Here is a 20,768-nt window from a genome sequence, read left to right as displayed (position 1 = left end):
GGTGATGCCCAACCCTTCAGTGTTGTAGCACTGTCTCCTGAAGTGCTTTAAACCGAGACCTTCCCAGTAACTTGAAGAAGCATTAAATTACCACAGACAAATAAAAGGATGAAGTCTTGATAACTGTTAAGACCACATGCTTCTCATGGCCGAGATAGTTTGCCCTATGTGATGGCAAGCCACGGTACAATTTTTAATTAGTATTATGGCTCTAGCATAGGTTTTTTTCTAAATCCTTAACATTAGACACCCTTTCACACTGATTTGGAAAAAAATTAAATTGTTTTTGTCCAGGGACTCTGTGGATTGCAGGTGACACATAAAAGTAACTGCTGTGAGAACATTTTAGAAGGTGACAATGCAAAAACCCCAAATACCACTGGACTGGAAATATAGGAACTTGAGCAATATGGCTCTTTAGCACTACAGTGAGGGTAAAATGAGAGCTGAAACTATAAATCTTTTTCCCAAACACCCTTACCGATTTTTTTAAAAGTAAGCATACCTGAAGAATGAAAAAAAGAAAGCTGCTACTTCAACTTTGTTTGAATGACTTAACGTTTCATCTAAATTCTTTAGAAAATGGTGTGGACCAAAGTAAAGTGAAACTTACAATTCAATACAATTTAGCACTGATACTCAGATATTTCTCAAAAATTAAGCCTTCACTTTCCAAGCAAATTCCATTGGGTACACTGTGATCCTATGTTTGACTGGAAATTGCATTTCCTCAGAAAATGGAGCACCATAGACCATCCCAATAATCTATGAAGTTTTATTGCTAACATCAGACAAGAAAAAGTTGGTTTGGGGATAAGTCTTATCTATCAAACCTCTATTGAGAAAAGAGGACACAAGTGGAAAACCAATGCTGTTGACTTCCATTTAAATATAGCTTTTATTCAAATGCAGCACCTTTCTTTCTCATTGCATTTCTGTAACTGCTGGAATGTCTGCAACACAACAAAGATTAAGTTTTTTAGAGTAATCCAAACACTGAAGATCAATTTACAGCCAAATAAAATTCCCTGGTTAGGACAAAAAAAAACCCCTACACGAGTAGAAACTCAGCATCTTCAAGAAGAAAACTGTAATCTGTAGTTATGGCTGTAACAAAGTTACTGGCCTAACGAGTAGAAATCCTAGCTAAATCACACATGTGGTGTACCAGGCACTCTGAATCAATTTAAACTATGTCCGATGTGCTTTCCTCCAGAGCTGCGGAGCTCATAGCATATTACACTGAAATAAGCCTGTGCTGAAGACGGTGGGTCACGAGCAGCTGCCGCCGAACAGCCGACAGGAAGTTAAGCTGCATTAAAAGCGAGATGGAGAATAGTATTATAAAGGGGAGGGGAAGTAAAACAACTTCACACACTTCATCAGTGTACTGACTGGTATTGAAACAATAAAAAAGAAAATCCGAGAACTACTGTTCTTTCAGGTAAGAAAGACCAGAGCTACATAAACATCTTGGATAACAAGTGAAAACCGGGGACATTTTATCTTACTGTAAGAAGTATACAAAATTAATCATGGAAAGAAAGTTGATCACACAGTTCTTAAGCAAATAAGGGGACTTCCAATAAAATTAGATTTTAAGAAGCACTGAAGGCCACACACAGAGTTCAGTCTGAAGTTTATGATACTATGGTACCAGTATAAAATTGAAGTGAAAATTAAAGAACTTCATTAAGCAAAATAAAACCAGTCTAAGTAATTAATGATACCAGAGAACCAAGGTGAAAATAAAGCTCTCCATTTCATTTCAGGGTTCAGGTATGTGAGATTTCAGGCAATTCATTCCACTACTACACTGTCTGCCTCTGAATTTCTTAACAATACCTATTCATTTATTCTTTAAAAAAAAAGAAAAAGAACTGGACATTAGCTGGCAACACAAAGGATCAGGAAGCCTTGGTATGGTTCAGATACCCAGAAACAGGACCTACATTGGATTTGACGCACCACCCCCCACCCCCCCAATCACAATGAAATACAATGTTCTACGATTTTTACAATCTAGAGACCTATTTTTAGTGCTACTTTTTCTTTTGCTATGACAAACCTGAAAAATTGCTCAAATACACAATTAAATTTGCTACAGGTCAAAGACAGCACAGAACATTAAAACCATCTCAAAAAAAATGGTAAGCTCGAGTTTAAAATGAGTAGAAACATTAAGTGAACACTTAGCTATCCAATTCTTGAATTAATGAAGACAGGGTATCCACCAGAGGCCTACCCACCCATTGTGAACATCAGATGCATCAAATTAAAAGGCAAATTAAGCATACGAAAAAACCCTCAGCTAAGAAATACCAGAATGAAAAACCTCAAGCCTACGAAGCAGATATTCACAGAATCACAACTTTCACATGGACTCACATGGGTGTTGCTCTTTCTCAAATTCAATCATTTAAGAAGCAATTCTAGCAGATGCTTTGTCAATCTGTGTACAAAACTGCTTAGGCACAATAGTGACATACTTCAACTCTGCATAAACTATTTTGGGCCATGATTTGCGCAGCCAAACGCTGAAGCAGAATTCCAGAATAAAAATATTCTGGTGTTGGTAAGTTTATCTACATTCTAGATCTCAAACTAATGCCTAAAATAATAATTAACTGACAGCTCCCCCCATAGCCTTTTTTATTCATGTAATTAAAAACATGCCTTGCTGGCTTAAATCCAGTGATGAACAAACACACATTATGCACTGCCTCAAGAATCAAAGCTCATAAAACAATGTTGCACAGAGCTACAAAAATCACATGGTGTTAAGAGACTGCTGAAGCCTATCAAAGAAATTCTCAATAAAACCAAACGACGAAAATCTACAGAGGACAAAGCTCTCAGACAATTCCTATGAAACACTTAACTGGTTCTGTTGATAACGTAAGAGACACTCTCCCATTCTGCTTACTCCTCCTCTGAAGTTATGGGAGTGGCTCACTTTCAGACAAGTTTAATTCTGCACAGAGCAAGTCTGCATTCACCCACAATTTACACTAGTAAAGCTTGATTACCATGCTGAATTTGTAATTTGTTCATACTAGAGCGTAACACTATCCCCATTTATTAGTTTGTCCACCTCTAGCCTCATTCCGATGAAGTCTTCTAAACATTTCAGTGAAGTACTCTAGAATTTACTGTAAACACACATAAAACAGGGAGTGGCATTCATTAATGAGGCTCATGTTCTAATTTAATACACAGCGTATCTACCACGCTCTTACATGATTAAGACAACACAAGAAAATGGATGTAGTAGTTCAGTACTTTAAGAATTCATTCAGAGAAAACAAAGTTAAAAAAAAATCATGAGTAAATAAAATTAGTTTTGAACTGGCAAGAAGAGAGACTTCAGTCTTCTTACACATTACAAGAAAAATTCCTCATTCAATTGTGAGCCAGAATCAATATTTTTCAATAAGAGCCAGATTCAATTCAGTTTCCTTAGCAAAGCAGTCGGTAACCAGCGTAGCCAACTTCACTCCTCCTCCCCCAATTCGTCAAACTTCTGCAAGCCTCACAGGACTAAACGGAAAACAATTTTTCCCAAAAAAACCTCATTAACTTGAATTCCAAATACCGTATCTGCCCTCAGGAATTTTTTTTTCTTCCAATCAACTTTTCCCACTACAGGAAATATTTATCTTCCACCTAGCAGCATTTAAAAGACCCAATATGCCTTTAAACCTGAATATGCTTCAAATATTTCCTTCAGTCTGGTAGGTTTGGTAGCATTAGCTGTTACTTGTTACAAGAGCAGGTAAAAAAAATTTAGGCAAAGCAAGAATTTTGTACTCTATTAAAAAAATAATCTTTAAAGTAAAAAAATTACACAGAAATTAGCCTGAAACAGAAAGGCTACGGGGACTTAAGTGGTGGTCCAAACCTACTGAGGTGTGCAGAAAGTCTCCTATTGAATTCAGTGATTTTTGGGTCAGTCCCAAAGCACCTACAGATAAGAAACAGCATCTACATTTTAAAGGTCTGTTTTTCCTGTAAAACAAAACCAGCTGTAAGTGATTTCAATAACTTTATTCTGATGAGACTAAGCAAGGTTTCTGACTTTAAATCTAACACAGCTTCACAGTAACCATCACTGTCATTAGGGAATTCTAGCTTTCAATATCAGTCTATGGGACAACCACCTCAGAGAAAAGATATTCAGAAATCAATTCTGAAGGTGATGCTTCTTCTGTAGTATTGCGCATGGTGAAGCTGAGGAAAAAAAAAGCTTCATTCCACTAAGCAGCACGCTGAATGCTTACTGTATCAACTGGCAACCTAAGACCCAATGAAGTAACCTGTTCAAAGTGTAAATTTTCATTAGTCTACCACAATTCATTGGCCAAAGTCTAATTTCTGAACCATTTTAGAAGGACCTACTCAACACCAAATTTAAATTGTTCCCCCAAATATCAACACAGCATGACAGGAGAAATAAAGTTCCGTTCCTCGAAATAAGAAAAAGTCACCAGTACTGCCCACGTGTTTCCCTCCAGAAATATTAACATGCTTTAAAAGAAGGTGATACCAGATTTTATCCTAACAACTTTCAGTTGTACTCGTGGGACTACCTACATGCACCAAGATGTGAAATATAAGTAATTTCGCATCATACATGCAGTCCATACTAATAAGATCATAAGCATAACAAAAATTTCATTTAGTGGCAACAATTTCCTTCTTACCTTGCCTCCTTCTCTTTCAAAGTCGACATATTCCCGAGTTGGTGTCTGTCGCTGCTCCCCCTGCCAGCTGGCCGGAAAAAACTGGAGAGACAGATTGGTTCCTGTGGCCACAAAAGCCTTTTAGAAAAATCAATACAAACAGGATCAGGGAGCAAGACATTACATAAATTATGCAGGCAGTCATTTATTTTTACATCAGTTTATGTCTTAAGCCAGGCAGCATAGAGAATACTTAAAGTCAAAAACATGCACTCATCATTTTTCTTAAGTATTAAGTTACAAACATCTGATTCCATTTTGACAACATTTGCCATTGGCTGCTTCGGATATAAAATACAACATGGAATCAATACTTCTTTCAAATCAGTTTTGCTGACATTAGAATCTGTCCTTTCAGTTCTGTCTGGATACCCTGCACCAACTTAGTACCTGCAAGCATTAAAATTTGCTCATGCTTTTTAAAGAGCTTGCATATCTCTAAAAGAAGTACGGCTGAAGGAAAATTAACTCCTGAGACCTGTTGCTAGGGACTTTTTTTTTTTTGAAAGAGAAGTACTCGCTTCCTTTCACAATCTACTCATACTTAAACACTTATCTGAAGTGTAAATATCCCTGTTTTATCGTCTACAGGCAAGCAGCATCAATGCGCAGCTCAAACTTCACAGGCGAAAGTCCTCTTGCCACATTAAGACACCAGTGAAATCCCAATCAGAGATGCCATGTCAGTGAGAATAGGCAACCACAGGGATTCTTCTCAGCTGCAGCTCTTTTTAAAATCGTTAAAGGGACTGACTTAAACATATTAAAAAAAGCACAGGTTGCTTTCAAGTAAATAATTTTCTATGGTTTCAAATGAAAATGATTCAGTTTTCTTTATAAACTTTCTGTATTTACTTGCATATCTTATCAACTCCAAGCCATGAAGAGTATTTCAGTTTCTAGTCATGAAATAAAAAATTATTTTTGCAGGTAGAAGTCAGATTCACAGTATTAATACCCTTCTCTGGTCCATGTGAGTACGCCCTGTAAGCATGCAAACACTCGAACATGCTCCCAGAATATAACTCTATTCAAAATCCCAGGGTTAAACATAATTTGTTGCAATCAAATAACTGTATTGATTACCGTGATTGCTTAGATTTAAATGGTCATTAATCCAGAATACACTTTTTCTTAAAAGCTATACAAATACTACTCTAATAGTTCAAATTTCTGGACAAGCGGGTTTTTTTCAAGCAACCCAGAATTCAGCAACTTTACGGTATAACTATACTGCTACCTATGACACAATAGCTCTACACGTTATTTAAGATAGTTCCGGTCATGTACCAGCAAGCTGTCTCTCACAGGATTAATACCTCCCATTTTCAAAGTAGAAGTGCTTTGCCTTGACTTTTTCCCCTCCAACAAGCAAGACTTATACTCTGCAATCAGGTTCCATTCCAGACTACCCTTAAAAGCAGATTTTTATTTTATTTTATTTTTAAATCTCCTGATAAGCACATTCTTAACATCATTAAAGTTGACAAATTGGTCCTACTACTACTGGGGGGAAAATTGTATTGGTACATTAGCATTTCTTTGCCTTACAATCCGCAAAGACAAACGTTTCAGTCAATGTAACAGAAGCTTCATTGAGGATACACTTGCAAGAATAGAAAGCAACAAAACTGCGAGACTGCGAGGGCCGCAGACCATCAGGCTGAGTAGCTTGTACTACCCCTTTGCTTTTCTAAGTGATTCTATTTACATATCAACAAAAAAAAATTATACCTATCTCCGAGTATTTTTGACTCATAAGTCATCACCACTTATCCCGTTCAAGAAGTGCCTTCCCACCTCCGAGCATCTTTAGCAAATACATGTTTTATGCTCCTGAATTTATACACTTAAAACCAAAATGCCAAGGAGTGAGATCCTTTGAGTGTAACCCAGCCGACCGCTGCAGCCCTCCGGACCACACCAGTTCCTGCAGGCTCCAGGGATACTGGGTCAGAAGTACTAGACTTGCTTTCTGGGAAACCCAGCCAGACAGTGAAGTGCCCATGGCTCCCTGCTTCCACCCTCCGACTTGTGCTAGAGGGCCATGAAAAACCATGGGAAAATCATCAGAGAAAAGAAGAAAATGAAAGCACAGATTCCCACATCCTCATGGAGTCATGCAGGCAACACTTAAACCATAGGCTATTTAAAAAGCTATGTAGATATGTATTCTCTGGATTTTTGAAGTCTGTTCCCTCCTTTGAACAGATAAAACCATCCAATTAAAATACCCATGTGCCTCTTAAATCAAAATCATAGGTCAATACTGCAAAACTCGAGAATAGTCTTGGTAGTAACCATACCGGACTACTCCGAACCCAACAATTTTCTTCTAGCAACAAGCAAATTTAAAAAAAAATAATAAATAATGACAACACTAGTTTGATCTTAAACTTGAAAGTAAGAAAACTTTAATTTTTTATACAGAGCCTTATAAAGTTTGGTCTGAAATGCTGTCGTACATATATGCCTCAAATTTTGCAAAAAAGCTGACCAGGTAGTACAAGGGTGATCCGACCCACACCTAGACAACGTAAATACAAGGACCTTCCAAACAAATAGGTTGTGAGGAAGTCTCCCAAAACAAACTAAACACATGAAGTTATTTTCACATTATCAAAGCAATACCAGTAAACCCAAAGTCTCATTTAATACTTCACAGTTACTTCCTGAGTAATACTGGTAATTATTTTCTTTATTCAATCAGGAGTTATCTGACAGAAGTAACAACTTACTGCCAGTTCTACATTAAATCCCTAAGCTGTTCTCTGCGTTTTTTTGTCTGCTTAAAAATATGTAAGGTCATTTGCAAAGACTCCCTTTGGAGATAAAGGAATAAATCCTTGATGTCTGAAAAAAAAAACCAAAACATTCAAGACTAAGAAAAAAGTAAAACTGCTAGCTCTTTTTAACATCAGTCATTACACACACTACATTTCTAAATAAACCTGACTACTTGCGCCCCGCTCACAAAACAAAACCAGATGTTTCAGATCAAGAAATTTAGAGGCTGTTTTGCAATTAAGTAGAAGTAAAAATATGTAGAACAGGCATCAGTGGTTGCTTCCAGAAGATGAAATTCTGGCAGAGAAAGACAGCAGCAGGCTTAGAAGTACAAAGGTGAAACTACAGTGATTTCCCATTTATATAAATAATGGCATAGGCTGTATTAGAAAGCTAGTTTATAAGCTATATGTCTCTTTTTTTTTTTTTTTTTTTTTTTTTTTTTTAGGGAAGGACTCAGATACACTATGCACTTTCACCTGTTCAGGAACTTCAAATGCTGGCAAACTATGTTTTCTTACCTACCCATTGTTTCCCTGGTGACTTTTTAAAGGAAGCAAACACGCACAATGAAAAATGAGTGTTAAAAAAAAATAGTAAAATTAAGAGACTGACTACAGGGCACCTCTCACAAAATTATATTACAGGTTCTAATACCAGAGATAGTAAGCAGGCAGGTAAGATTCAGCTAAAATAAAGTTAGTAAAAGATAATCGTGTACTTGAGTGTATATCCTTGTATTCACAAATGCAAATGAACAAGATCAGCTGCAGTAACTGGTATTCAATTATATTTGTTTGGATGTGCATAAGAATAATTTCATTGTGTGTAAGAATAATTTCACTGTGAACTGACGAGCGATACCTATACCACATGAAATTAAAGAATCATCACAAACCAGACTTGGTGAAAGTAGGGGTTATTTTCTATGGGAAGGGAATTTTTACCTCGCCTTTCATTATGTTCTGTAAATGAAAAAGAGGTTACTTCTGCATTTTAAGAACAGCGAAGAGTTAAGAACTTGACAACAACGGTGTGAGATGCTGATCCTATAGAAGGGACACATAGCAGAAATCAAACCAGGAAATAACTAGTCAGTTCTTGACTACTCCGGGCCATACTTCATCTCACTTCTTAATTCAGAAGAAGAGAGTAGGCTGTAACTAACCCTAATGAATGAGAAAAACGGGGCTAGAGTTGCAAGTTTCAAAGCCTAATTTTAAAAGCATGTGATTTAGTTCACAGGTACATCAAACGGTCCAATCGAGACTTTTAGCTAGCATCTTTCTGAACGATTTTACTCATTCCGGAAAGCTACTATTTCCGAAAAAAAGAGGGAGGAAAAAAAAAACGGAAAAAAGCAGCTGACTATTGAAACGAGCAGCTCCCAGCTGTAAGATGTGCCGAGGGAGGGAGGTGCGGGCACCCTGGGCTGTCGGGGGACTGCGAGGGCTTCTCCTCGCCCCCCGTCAGCCCCGGTCGGGCCACTGGCGAGTCCGCCGCCCCGGCCAAGGCAGGGCCAGGGGACACCTTCTATCGAAAAATCACTATTCTTCAGGGGAAATCCTCCCGTCCCTCGGCGTCCGATATAATTTTTTAACCAAAGCCTCCCACCCCTCGGCGTTTCATGTCATTTTTCCCCTCAGAAAAACTTCCCCCCCCGCCTCCTCCCCAAGCGTCCCCGCACCGCACCGCTCCCACCACACCGCTGAGGTACTTCGAAGCCTTCCGCCCCCCAGGCTCCCTAAAACTTTTTAATTTTTTTAAAAAATAAAGGGGGGGAAGCTAAAGCGGCGAGGTCCCCCCGCGGCCCGGCCGTCCCCCCCGCGGCTGACCGGCGCCCGGCGGGCGCTGAGGGGAGAGCAGCCCGGCGCCACTTACGATCTCGGAGCGTCCGTCGCGGCAGGCGTTCTGGAAGCGGGCCTGCCTCTCCTCGTGGGGCCGGTCCCTGAAGCCGGTGTATTTAATCTGCGGGGAACAGGGCGCGCAATCAGGGAAGGGCCCAATCCCGGCGATAAGGGAGGGCACAGCGGAGTGCACAGACTGCGCTTCTCCGCCGCTGGAGCGAGGCGAGGCGAGGCGCCGGGCTTCCCCCCCGCCCCGGCCCCTCCGCCGAAACTTTCCCCGTGGAGGGATGGAAGGAAGGAGGGGAGGGAAGGGAAGGGGGGAGCCCCGCCGCCACCGCCTCACCTCGCACTCGCGGCTCAGCTTCCTGAAGAACTCCTCGTTCTCGAACTTGCTCCGCTGGTCGGGGACGACCCGCGGCATGGTGGTGGGGCCGCCGCCGCCGGCTGCCCTCCCTCCCTCGCCCGCCCTCCCTCCCCGCGCTGTCCCAGCCCCAGCGCTCGCCTCGCCCTTTGTTAGCCCCCGCCGGCGGCGCCCCCCCTTCCCTCCCTCCCGCCTCTCTCCCTCCTCCTCCTCCTCCTGCCGCCGCCGGAGCTCGGGCTGCTGCTGCCGCCGCCCCTCTCCCTCCTTCCCTCCCTCCCCTCCGACTTCCTCCCCGGCTCGTAAACTCCGGCCGAACAGCCGCACCATTCACAACTCCGCCGCGCATGCGCCGCGGGGCCGCCGCGCCTCCCGCCCGGGCGGGAAGCGGGCTGAGGTGGAGGGGATGGCGGGCAGAGGGAGGGAGGGGACACTGACTCACCCCCCGCCATTCCCCTCAGAGCCTGGCGGTGAGTCACCCCGCAGCGCTGAGGGGAGCGGGGTCGCTCCCCCTCGCTCTCCCCCCCCCCCCATTCCCTTCAGTAAGGCGGCTCGTCTCGATGGTTTCCGGCTTCCTGCTCCGGAGGGAGCAGCCTCAGCCCTGCGGCGGGTTGTCCCCTCACGGCGGGGACGGGGCCTGCACCTGCCGGCGCTGAGAGGGGGGCGAGGCGGGGGGGACAGGGCCGGCCTCCCACCGGCCTCCCCTCACGGTCAGCGGCGGCTGGGAGTCGGAGGAGAGGCCTGGCCTGGCCCAAAGGGCGGTCCTGATGCGGGTGTGTCCCCCCCGCCAGGGACCCAGAGCGCCGGGGAGCCGGCCCCCCACGGGCCGCAGGGACCTGTGCCCCAGGGAAGTGGGATCGTGGCGTTGTTTGGGTTGGAAGACACCTTTAAGATCATCAAATCTGACACCCACCGCTCCAGAACTTGCGGCAAGGCTGCTCGGCGTCTTTGAGATCTTGGTGTCAGCCTACAGAAAAACACCCCCAGCACTTCGTTTCACCAGCTCTTAAAAACTTCACTTCCACGCTAAAAGCACCACACCAAGACAGCGGCCTCAACTCTTGATTTCATCTTCACAAACAGGCATTTTACAGCAGCTAATTCAATCGAGGAGCACAGCAGGACATACATCACCTGTCCCTAAATCCATTTCTCTTCATACGTACCTTCATTTTTTTCCCTACAACCGCTCCCCCAGGTTTTCAGCAGCTCTGGGGCGTCGTAAGGATAGCTGTGCATGCCAAAAAGCAGCTGGATATTACGATGCCTATTGCCAAAATAAAAATTATTAAGAGCGTATTAGATCTTTTGATAAAGATATGAGGTTTTCTAATCTCTCAGCATTACAATCTTAACTTTACACGTACTCATGCAAATTGGAAGAGGGCAATGCTAAGGTTAGCCAGAAGGCATGATTTGAATCAAGTACGAGCAAATTAATAAAAAATGAGGGAAGTGTCTGTATCCCTTAACCAATTGTATACAGACTTCATAAAAAAACTAAAAGGTTTTTTTTTTTCTGAATGTAGAAAATACCAGTAAGAGAAGTTTAATACATTTGTGAACTGCAGATTGAGGCAGTAACTCTGTGTTTAAACAGTATCTTCCCAGTTTTGATACGTTACTGTAATGCAGATATAGGTGTAAATTCAGAAGTTGAAGGCGCTAAAAGAACTGTTTTAAAAGCTTTCTTCAATAATAACCAAATCTGAGAAGAAAATACACTGAGATTGAAAACACGAAGATGTTATATATTATCTTGATTCATTTAGATTAATACCAACCCTTAAGCGAAATTCTCATGAATGTCAGGCACACTTAAAGGTCCCAAAATAAGGCATTTTTTAAAAAAATCCATATCACTATTCATCTTATAGCAAGATCAATACCAAGAGCGCAGACCTGCAGGAGAACTGCCAAGTTCATAAGGTAGAAGTCTGCTCTCTTCACCTCCAATAATCTTTCACCACTTGCTAGTACATCGCCCAGTTCCCACCTCCTCACCCCCCCAAACGGCCCATGCCTTCTCCCAAACAACAATCTGCAAAAAGAAAAAAAAAAAAAAATAAAAATTTCCAAGGTCAAAAGCAAGACGAGCGGTTGTAAAGCCCTAAAATAAGAAACATGAGACATAATCACCTAGCAAATTTGGGGTTTTGACCTTGGCGTATATTTTTAAAGACTTTGGAAACAACCTGAAATTTGACTGCTTTCCTCCAGCCAGCTCTTTGTTTAAGGTTTGTCACCCTGGAGTTTTCATCTCTCCGCTGCGAGGGTTTTTTGTTTTACACGAAGTGAGTCAGTATTATCGGAAAGTCTGTAACGCATCAGACGCTGCCTCTGTTTGTTGCCTGGGTTGGTCTGATGCAGACACAGGAGAACTGGAAGGGGCGAGATGGAAAACAGTGGCACAGTATCACAGCAGTCTTCTGAGTTTATCCGGTTTCTCTACACTAAGCTGACACACCACCCCCCCCCTCCAAAAAAAATGAACTTCTGCTCTGAAGAAACCTCCTTAGTGAAGGGAACTGATTCATTTATATTGTAACAGATATAACTGGCAAAAAATATAATTATTTTAGGCCTGTTTTCTCACCAAGGGAAGCTTATAAAATTAGACCACCTCGTCCTCTCTCTACCCCATGCAGCACCCAAACCTTCCTAAGGCAATTCAGGTCTCAAAGGCAGGGAAGTCCCTACTTCTTTTTTGTTCCTCGCTAGAGAGAGGAGAGGCGCGCAAATCAATGTCTTTGCTGCAGGAAAGGCTACTGCATAATTTCCGCAGTTATTTACCCTGTTTGGCCAGAGTCGCTGGCCACCGGCCAGGCAGCCAACGGGGATCAGAAGCAGCTTGGCAGGTGGTAGCTGGGGGACATGAGCGGGAGAGCCGAGGTCCTCGTGCTGGAGGTGGGATACAAACGCCTGGGGACTCTGCAGCTCACCACACTTTTTTTTTTTTTTTCCTGTGCTTTTAGTTTTTAGCACTGTATCATCAACGCAGCAAAACGAGCTAGAACCTTTTTCCTGGTGCATAACCAAACGCCACTGCTACCTAAAGGCGTCTCAGCGCTGCCGCTGCAAACCCTTTCGGTGTGGATCTGGCTGCTCCAACGTTCATAGGCTTACCTTGGTCTGCAAATCCTTGGTCTGTTGATTCACAAGAACTTTGGCTGTTCACCTTCACAAAACAGAAATGGTGGAGCCCATAGGCACGCTGCTCTCAGAGCCATTGCTCAGAACAGACCCCTTTCCAAAATGTGTTTACAGCGCATGGATAATTGAGGCAGAGTATCACTTAAAGATTTACAGATGGGCCAGTTTCGAGAGAGGGAGCTTTCTTCAACTGACAAGTCCTGTATATACTCTTCTTCCTATAACCTTCTCTACCACGTCTTTAAACCCTCTGGTTCCCCCTCGGTGTTTGACGAACAACTGCTCGGCACTGGTGTTACATTGTTCTCTAGACTTCACGCATATGAGACACTAATAAGCCAGACTCCTGGGTATCTATTGATCTCTGGCAGCTGCAGCACAATCAAACACCAGTGTTATGTATATACGAGCTACACTATGATTATAGATCCATTAATAAACTGTTTGCAAGATATAATTATGCACATTAGGTGCAAAATGCAATTCACTTACGCAATTGGTCTATGCTTATGGGTTCTCCAAAATTCAGGGAGAGGGGGAGAAATTGAGCAGATGAACTGACTTCTTTCCCCCAGACTCATTTTTATTTCCCTACTACTACTACAACCGATGCTCGCAACCAGAATATCCCCACTGAAGTCATCCCACCAGTGATGCGGGGTTATTGCTGATGGGTTCATGGACCCACAGTCACATGCAGAAACCATCCTGAAATGCTCTCGCTCACCTCTGGAGCAGCCTTTCGTGTCTAGCCTGCATACATCAGCATAAAGGTCTATCTTATCTCAGGACTCCCAAAACAGCCCTTGTGGGGGATACGGGCATGAGCTATTGGAGTCAGTTCACTTCTGTGGAAGCCTTTTATGCAGAGGTGGATGTAGGGACTCCAGAGGCGACAACGTGCAGCTTTCAGGACTTAGCTAAGTCCAAAGTTGGTATCCAAACATCTAACGTAGCACACAGAGATAAGAGCCATACCACAACAGTTAAACAAAATGATTTAATTTTGCATTCTGAGTGGGAAGCTGCCTACCAGTTAAGAAATGCTAAGCACGGCAGGTATGAGGGAGGAAGCAGACCTGGTGTCTCTTTTCTCTGAACCAGGCTACGAGAGGGATGCATCTGTTGACTCCAGATACCAAAGCTGGAACCCTTTTCTTAAAAGATGATGCCTACAGGTGTTACTTGAAGTAACTGGATGGGACTCACCCTTATCAGAACAAGATTCCTGCCTGCCTTTGTTGTTCCCAAGCCTTTGGAGTCCTCAGCCAGGACATAGGAGACCCTTCACACGCTGAAGCTGTTGAAGCTCCAATTCCCACCCTCCCCGGTGAGCACCCTAGTCACCATGGCCCTAGCTGCATTCACACCTCTGCTTCCACCTGGGTTACTACCACCGTGCAACAAGAGACCTAAGTCCTCTCGAGCAGGCCTAAATGAAAAGCCAGTAAAAACAACTGTCCTTTCCCAGCAAGGTGATTTGGACACCCTGGGCTATTTCTGGTTTGGAGCAGTGGCAGTTTAGCAGCGTGCTTCACAAAGAAATCATAGAATCATTGAATTGTCTGTGTTGGAAGAGATCTTTAAGATCATCAAGTCCAACCATCAACCTAGCACTGCCAAGTCCACCACTAACCCATGTCCCTCAGCACTACATCTGCCTGGCTTTTAAATACCTCCAGGGATGGTGACTCTACCACTTCCCTGGGCAGCCTGTTCCAATGCTTAATAACCCTTTCAGTGTAAAAATTTTTCTTAATATCCAATCTAAACGTCCCCCGGTGCAACTTGAGGCTGTTTCCTCTTGTCACCTGTTCTCTGGGAGAAGAGACCGACCCCCCCTGGCTGCACCCTCCTTTCAGGGAGTTGCAGAGAGCGAGAAGGTCTCCCCTCAGCCTCCTCTTCTCCAGGCTGAACACCCCCAGCTCCCTCAGCTGCTCCTCACAGGACTTGTGCTCCAGACCCCTCACCAGCTCCGTTGCCCTTCCCTGGGCTCGCTCCAGCACCTCAGTGTCTTTCTTGTAGTGAGGGCCCCAAAAGAATAGCCTTTGTTTCAATAACATACATGTGTGGCATCTCCCACAAAAGCATGGCCTGTAGAGCCTGGGACACGCACCTGAATACACACCTGTGTGCCAGCAACTCATCATAGAGAGGTCAGGGACGCACAACTATGGAAGTACAGCGTGATACCAGGTACAGGAGTCTGATGCAGTGAAGAAGGCCTCTGATTACTGAGCTTGGCACTGTCTTAGGAAAACACAGCATCATAATGAATTGAAAATCTGTTTAAATTATTTCAATTAACCAGGGGAATACAGAAGTTTTTCTAGAAACCAACATGAAACGAAACTCAAGAGCATCAGAACCAATTATTCCTCCAATGATGGAATGGAGGCTGAACTACACAATTAGAGAACTAAACCAGATTATCCCAGAAGATTACTTGTCTTTCATACTGGTTATTGGGAACAGTGACAATAAGCAAAGCAGGTGTACGTTTCTATGATTCTGTGCTATCTAGACCAGTTTTGGAAATGGAACTATGCAGCTTTTCTATTAAAACTCCTTTTTTTTTTTTCATTTTACCAATCGCAGCAAACTGTGAAAAGAAATATTATCTGAACTCAGAGTCTCCATTGTCTGGCTGGACTGGGTGCCTCTTCCAGCCTTGCCTGTGGCTTCTTGAGTGACTTTGGGCGCCTCACTTCTCATACCTTGATTCCCCCACCTATCGAATGGCTTGAGATCTCCAGACGAAGATCTCGAAATCCCTATGTAAAGAGCCAGGCACTGTCATTATCCCCAAGGTTGAGCAATGAGGAGAAAGTTTAACTGCGCATAAGGCATGACTCACCCAAGCCTACATACATAAAAGGAAGTGTATAAAAACTGCCTTTGTGAAATTAGTTCTGCAGATGCAGTTATCAGCATAGGGACAATGCGAATGACACTCAGCTGTGTGTTGTTCAGGCATAGCAGCGCAGTAGATAGCACACAGAAAAAGCCATCAGCCACACTGTCTCATTACGTTGCATTTCTTAAGCCATTAAAAACTTCTTCAAAAGTATATGCATGGTGTTGGGGGGTCCATAATCTGGTAGAGAGCCTTTTACACATTTTAAAAAACATTGAGCACAAGAAGACGTAAAAAGGCCAGACAAGATCTGTAATTTTGTAGCTGTTCTAGAAGTCCCTGCAGATTTTCAGATCTCAAGGGCTTCCAGGAAGCAACATGAGAATGGACGATGCAGCCAGTTTCAGTTCCTCAGGCCCAGCACAGGCCATCTGTAGGACTCCGGCAGCTCACAGTGGACATGAAGTTGCCCACCCAAGATATCTGAGGTTTTGTTCTCCTATGAGGACAGGCTGAGAGAGCTGGGCGGGTTCAGCCTGGAGAAGAGAAGGTTCTGGGGAGACCTTAGAGCAGCTTTCCAGTATCTGAAGGTGGCCTACAAAAAAGCTGGAGAGGGACTTTTTACAAAGGCATGTAGTGATAGGACAAGGGGTAATGGCTTCAAACTGGAAGAGGGGAGATTTAGATCTCAGGAAAAAATTGTCTGCTGTGAGGGTGGTGAGCCCCTGGCCCAGGCTGCCCAGAGAAGCTGTGGCTGCCCCATCCCTGGAGGGGTTCAAGGCCAGGCTGGACGGGGCTTGGAGCAACCTGGGCTGGTGGGAGGTGTCCCTGGCCAGGGCAGGGGGTGGCACTGGGTGGGCTTTAAGGTCTCTTCCAACCCAAACCATTCTGTGATCCTATGAAGGAATCAGGGTGACAGTAAGTGGTCACAAGCAGAGAGCCTAAGAAACAGCCAAAACACGCACATGCTCCAGTAGCCTCCACCAGCCAAATCTCTACCCAATAAGCTAGCTGCAGTACCATCTCTGGATTAATTATATTTGCTCCTCTTCTGTTTCCAGTCTTCATGGGGTTGGGGTTCCCCTCCCGCGCCCTCCGCCCCGTCCCCATTAGCGTACACAGCACTGCAAGACATCAGTTGACACAAAATAAGTTGGTGGCTAATGTGAGGGAGGAGCTCGTGTGTGCAGGACAGCACAAGTACCTGGTCCTGCAGCCATCCCTTCTTGTTCCTGCGGGAGTAGCACAGGGTACGTCCAAATCCAAAGCAGGGAACCCAAGCACTTGTAGGGACAGCTGTTGGGTCGGACTTGAGATGATGGGAAGAAAGCCAAACAGAGGGTGACTCAAAGCCTTGTTCTTGTTTCACATGTAAATGTTTATCGCTAGGCAAGCTGTGTTATAGTCTGTTGTACTTTTGATTATACTCAGTACAACTGCTAGAGGTGATTCAGCCTTGGTACCGATAAATGTCCAAGTGACTCTTCAGATTCAAAAGAGATTATTCTTGTGCGCTTTGAGCTATAATTCTTTCCTCTCATAGATCCAGTGGTGGAAAGCAATTGCATTTGTGAAGCTTTTTCACCTTCTCTCTGGTTAAAGCAGAAACGAACTCCCGACTGTAATCAAGGGTTTTAAGACTTTGCCCAACTGAAATAAAAATATCAATAAACTTCACAGGAGGGGAGATTTGCCACAGGCACATCTTAGCTGAAAGTGTTTTGCTGGTGAGAAACAAAGAAGTTTATGCATAAAAAGTTCTCTCCTTCCAACATTCTGTATTTGTTTAAAGAGTCAGAGAGCTCCAGCGGGTTTATCAGCACAACTTGCCTTAATCTTAAGGAGAATTTTGTTAAAATTCCTCCGTTCTCTTTCTAGGAAGTTTTCCTGGAGATACTGTAAATTAAAGTTTTTCCACTGCCATTCAGCCCTCTAGGTCACTCACACTTTATCCACCTTTACAACACACACCCAACTTCAAATTTGCCTCATAAAAGGCAGCAAAATATTGACTTTCAAACCACGAGATTATTCAAAAAAATCTTGTTCTTTCTTAAAGAATTCATTTCATTTTGAAGGGGAAAGTCGTGTTTCAGAACTGAGCAGAGTTCTGCTGTCTTGTTACACACTAAACATGTCAAAAACTTACATTTCCATTCACCTAACACACCAGGCTGCCACGTCGCGTCCTAACAAATGGATCGACGGGTGCTTTATTGTGCTTTTGGAAAAATCAGTGCTCCACGGAGGCAAATCCAGAGACTGGGAGACAGAATTGTGAAGCGTGTTGTTTAATTAGACATTTAAGCCTAGGAATCACTGCCACCATTTACAGATGGATCACTGCGAGGTGAAGCCTCTGGCTGAGGCCGATACTGGAAATTAGCGATATTTAAATTGGTGTCTCAAACCAAGTCCGCAAGGAAATATTCCTCTTTATCAGCACATTCCATCGCGGGCAGGTTTGGAGTGCTCTGGCACAGGGGGTGCCGACCGCTGCTTTCATTATGGAGCTCGCAAAGTTAAAATAAATAAGAAAAATACCTGGCTGCTGCTTTGGGGTGCTACCGAACGCGGCCTGCCTCATGCCAGCTCCCAGAAAGCAAAGAAAAGCCCATTTCTTGGGTGTGTACTGCTGAGGGAGCTGCCTTTTCACCTTCTTTTAATACAGTGCTGTTATTGTTTTTGTTCGCATTGATCTTATCCTTTGAGAATTTGGAAGGGATTTCAAAGAGGCAGGGTGTTGATAGTAACTTTGTTTTCGCCCTTCTCTGTTGCTCGAGCTATTTGGTTTTACTGACTAGGAATTGGGATGGCCCCGATCCTCCAGCTTGATGCAAATGAGCGCAACCTGGCTCAGAATGAAATCTCATCAACTTGCCCTTGACTTGGTAAGTGCACAAGAATTTCCCCGTGCAGATTGGATTGCAAATTCCAGGTTGAATGGTGTATTTACAGCTGCCCCTTCGCCTTCCTTATGTCCCAAGACAGATTCCTCAGCACACTCTACCATAGGATTTTCCACGTAGATGTGAATTTCCTCCCCCCCCGCCCCAACAAGTCTTTAGCGTTGTAATTTGCTGCATTTCGTGCTTTGCTCACCAACAGGAAGGAGGCCAGTGAGATGTCTAAGAGCCAACGCTACAGCGGCAGCGAAAGAAGCGGAGCACAAGAGCAGCAGAGGTGGCTCGTCACCTCTCCGTCACCTCTGTGGTCTCCCTTGGCAGCTGCAGCCTTTGTAGATGTCCGGTTAAGCTCGAGACTGACCCACAGAACAAGGAGAAACAAAGGTCACATCCAGTTTCACCAGAAAGAGATTCCAGTGCCTGCTCCAGCCCCATAATCCAGCCGTGATTAACGTGTGTTGAAGGCAGATCTGGTTTCATTACAGATCCCAGGTTTTGAACAGTCTTTACTGTTTGGAGGGGGAAAAAAAACGACCCTCGAAAGCTGAAGGAGGAAAAATATGGCTCAAACACAAAGTTGGATCCCGTCACAGGGAAGTTAACAAATGACAATGTTCTACACAAACCCAGGCTGCTCCGGGGAGCATTAAACAAAGGTAGGCTGGTTTCCTCGGGATTTGCATCTCCATTCTCCCCTTTCACCCATACCACCTAACTTAAAGGCTTTCGAAAGAGTTTCTGAAACCTGCTTTCCCTCCCACTCTCAAATTTGCTTGAATTTGACCTGCGGACTCAACAATTTGTGGTATAGGAGAACAGAAAAGAAGGAAAAAAGGCGCACAGGTGTAGTCATCTCCCACACCTTGCTTTACCATGAGTCCAGGGCCAAACTGAGTTTGTGCAGGGTGAGACTTTTTTTAGACAGAAAGTCCCTTCAGGACAAGAAGAGTGACTCCTGAACCTCTCACAAGAAACATCTCAGAATCAACTGAGATTCCCGGGATGGAGCCAGACCAACCGACCCGTGTCCACCACGGAGAGCTGTCATTCTGGGGGGTTTATGGCTGAGCTTCAAGTCACAGCCCCGCTCCCAGGTTTCAGATCAGAGCACTCAAGGTTTCCAAAAATAGTCCCGTCACCAAAGTTCTCCTGTTCAGCCATAATGCAGTGGTATCATTCCCTAACCTCGTTCTCAGAAACAGCTGAGATTTTTGGCTGCATTTTAAAACAAAAAGGCAAAGAGCAGGAGAAAAAAAAAAAAAGGCAAAAAAAAAAAAAGCAGGGGGTGGAAAACAGCTTGAGGGAAATGCCTGGCATGGAATAGCTTTAGCCTAAATAGCTGGGCTCTGGCAAAGCTGTAAGCAGTCAGACTGCTTCTTACAATGAAAACCACCCGACACTCTTGATCGGCACATACCCACTCATAGAAACGCAGACACCTCTCCTATCTACACAAACCTGCGCCCCACAGCAGATAGGGCGAGCAGTAATGAATGGCTTCAAATCCCAGCAGCCAGGTCGAGATTAGGTAACAGGAGAGCATTTAACTGTAAAGATAACTCGAGATAGATTTCCCAGGAGAAATCAGTTTCCATCCTGGGAGGTTGTCAGAAGTGGATGGAGCGCAACCAACCCTGCCGTAGCACAGAGCAGCTAAAAAGTGACACATGGAGAGTCCTCGATATTTACTCTGTACACAATCCTAACGATGAGCAATAATGCTCTTGCTGCAGTAGAAGGATTTTACAACTGTTGACGTGATGTATTTTTCACATCCATGTTTTAACAGAGGCAGTATCTCTCCCCTCCTCTGCCAGAAGTGATGAAGCAGAAGCACACGGAGTTTTGTGTGACTTGTGCATGCTTATAGAAAACTACTTCGGGTAGGGCTGATGACACCAGCATTTAGAGTTCTGCGTTCATCGCTTCTCAACCCAAATCGTTCTTCTCCCTGGGAGTTTCAGAAAAAGTTCACACACACATTTTCATGGGCACTGATTGACGGAGTTCCTTTTTTTGGCTGCATCTTCTTCTGCTCTAGGGTTTATCTGAGCCCAGTACCCCAGGATCTCCTTACAGCTACCTCATCCTCTCTTTTGTCTTTTCTCCAGCCAGGGG

The 20,768-nt window shown here is 43.9% G+C and overlaps 1 protein-coding gene across 2 annotated transcripts in view; it reads right to left on the bottom strand.

Moving 5' to 3' along the window:
* CBFB (core-binding factor subunit beta) overlaps positions 1–9,860 on the bottom strand; it is a 44,950-nt gene extending 35,090 nt beyond the window's left edge. For both annotated transcript variants that reach the window (XM_063334227.1, XM_063334226.1), the window contains exons 1-3: positions 9,720–9,860; positions 9,411–9,497; positions 4,704–4,820 (exon numbers count right to left, since the gene is read on the bottom strand). In XM_063334227.1, the coding sequence (XP_063190297.1) occupies positions 4,704–4,820; positions 9,411–9,497; positions 9,720–9,797 (282 nt within the window). In that variant the 5' untranslated portion in view covers positions 9,798–9,860. The remainder of the gene's footprint in view (positions 1–4,703; positions 4,821–9,410; positions 9,498–9,719) is intronic.
* Between the last annotated feature and the right edge of the window lie 10,908 nt (positions 9,861–20,768).

This window comes from Chroicocephalus ridibundus, chromosome 4 (genome assembly GCF_963924245.1).
Source record: "Chroicocephalus ridibundus chromosome 4, bChrRid1.1, whole genome shotgun sequence".
Taxonomy (NCBI): domain Eukaryota; kingdom Metazoa; phylum Chordata; class Aves; order Charadriiformes; family Laridae; genus Chroicocephalus; species Chroicocephalus ridibundus.
Note: the sequence above shows the minus strand (reverse complement) of the source record. Positions and strands in the feature narration are given on the sequence as shown.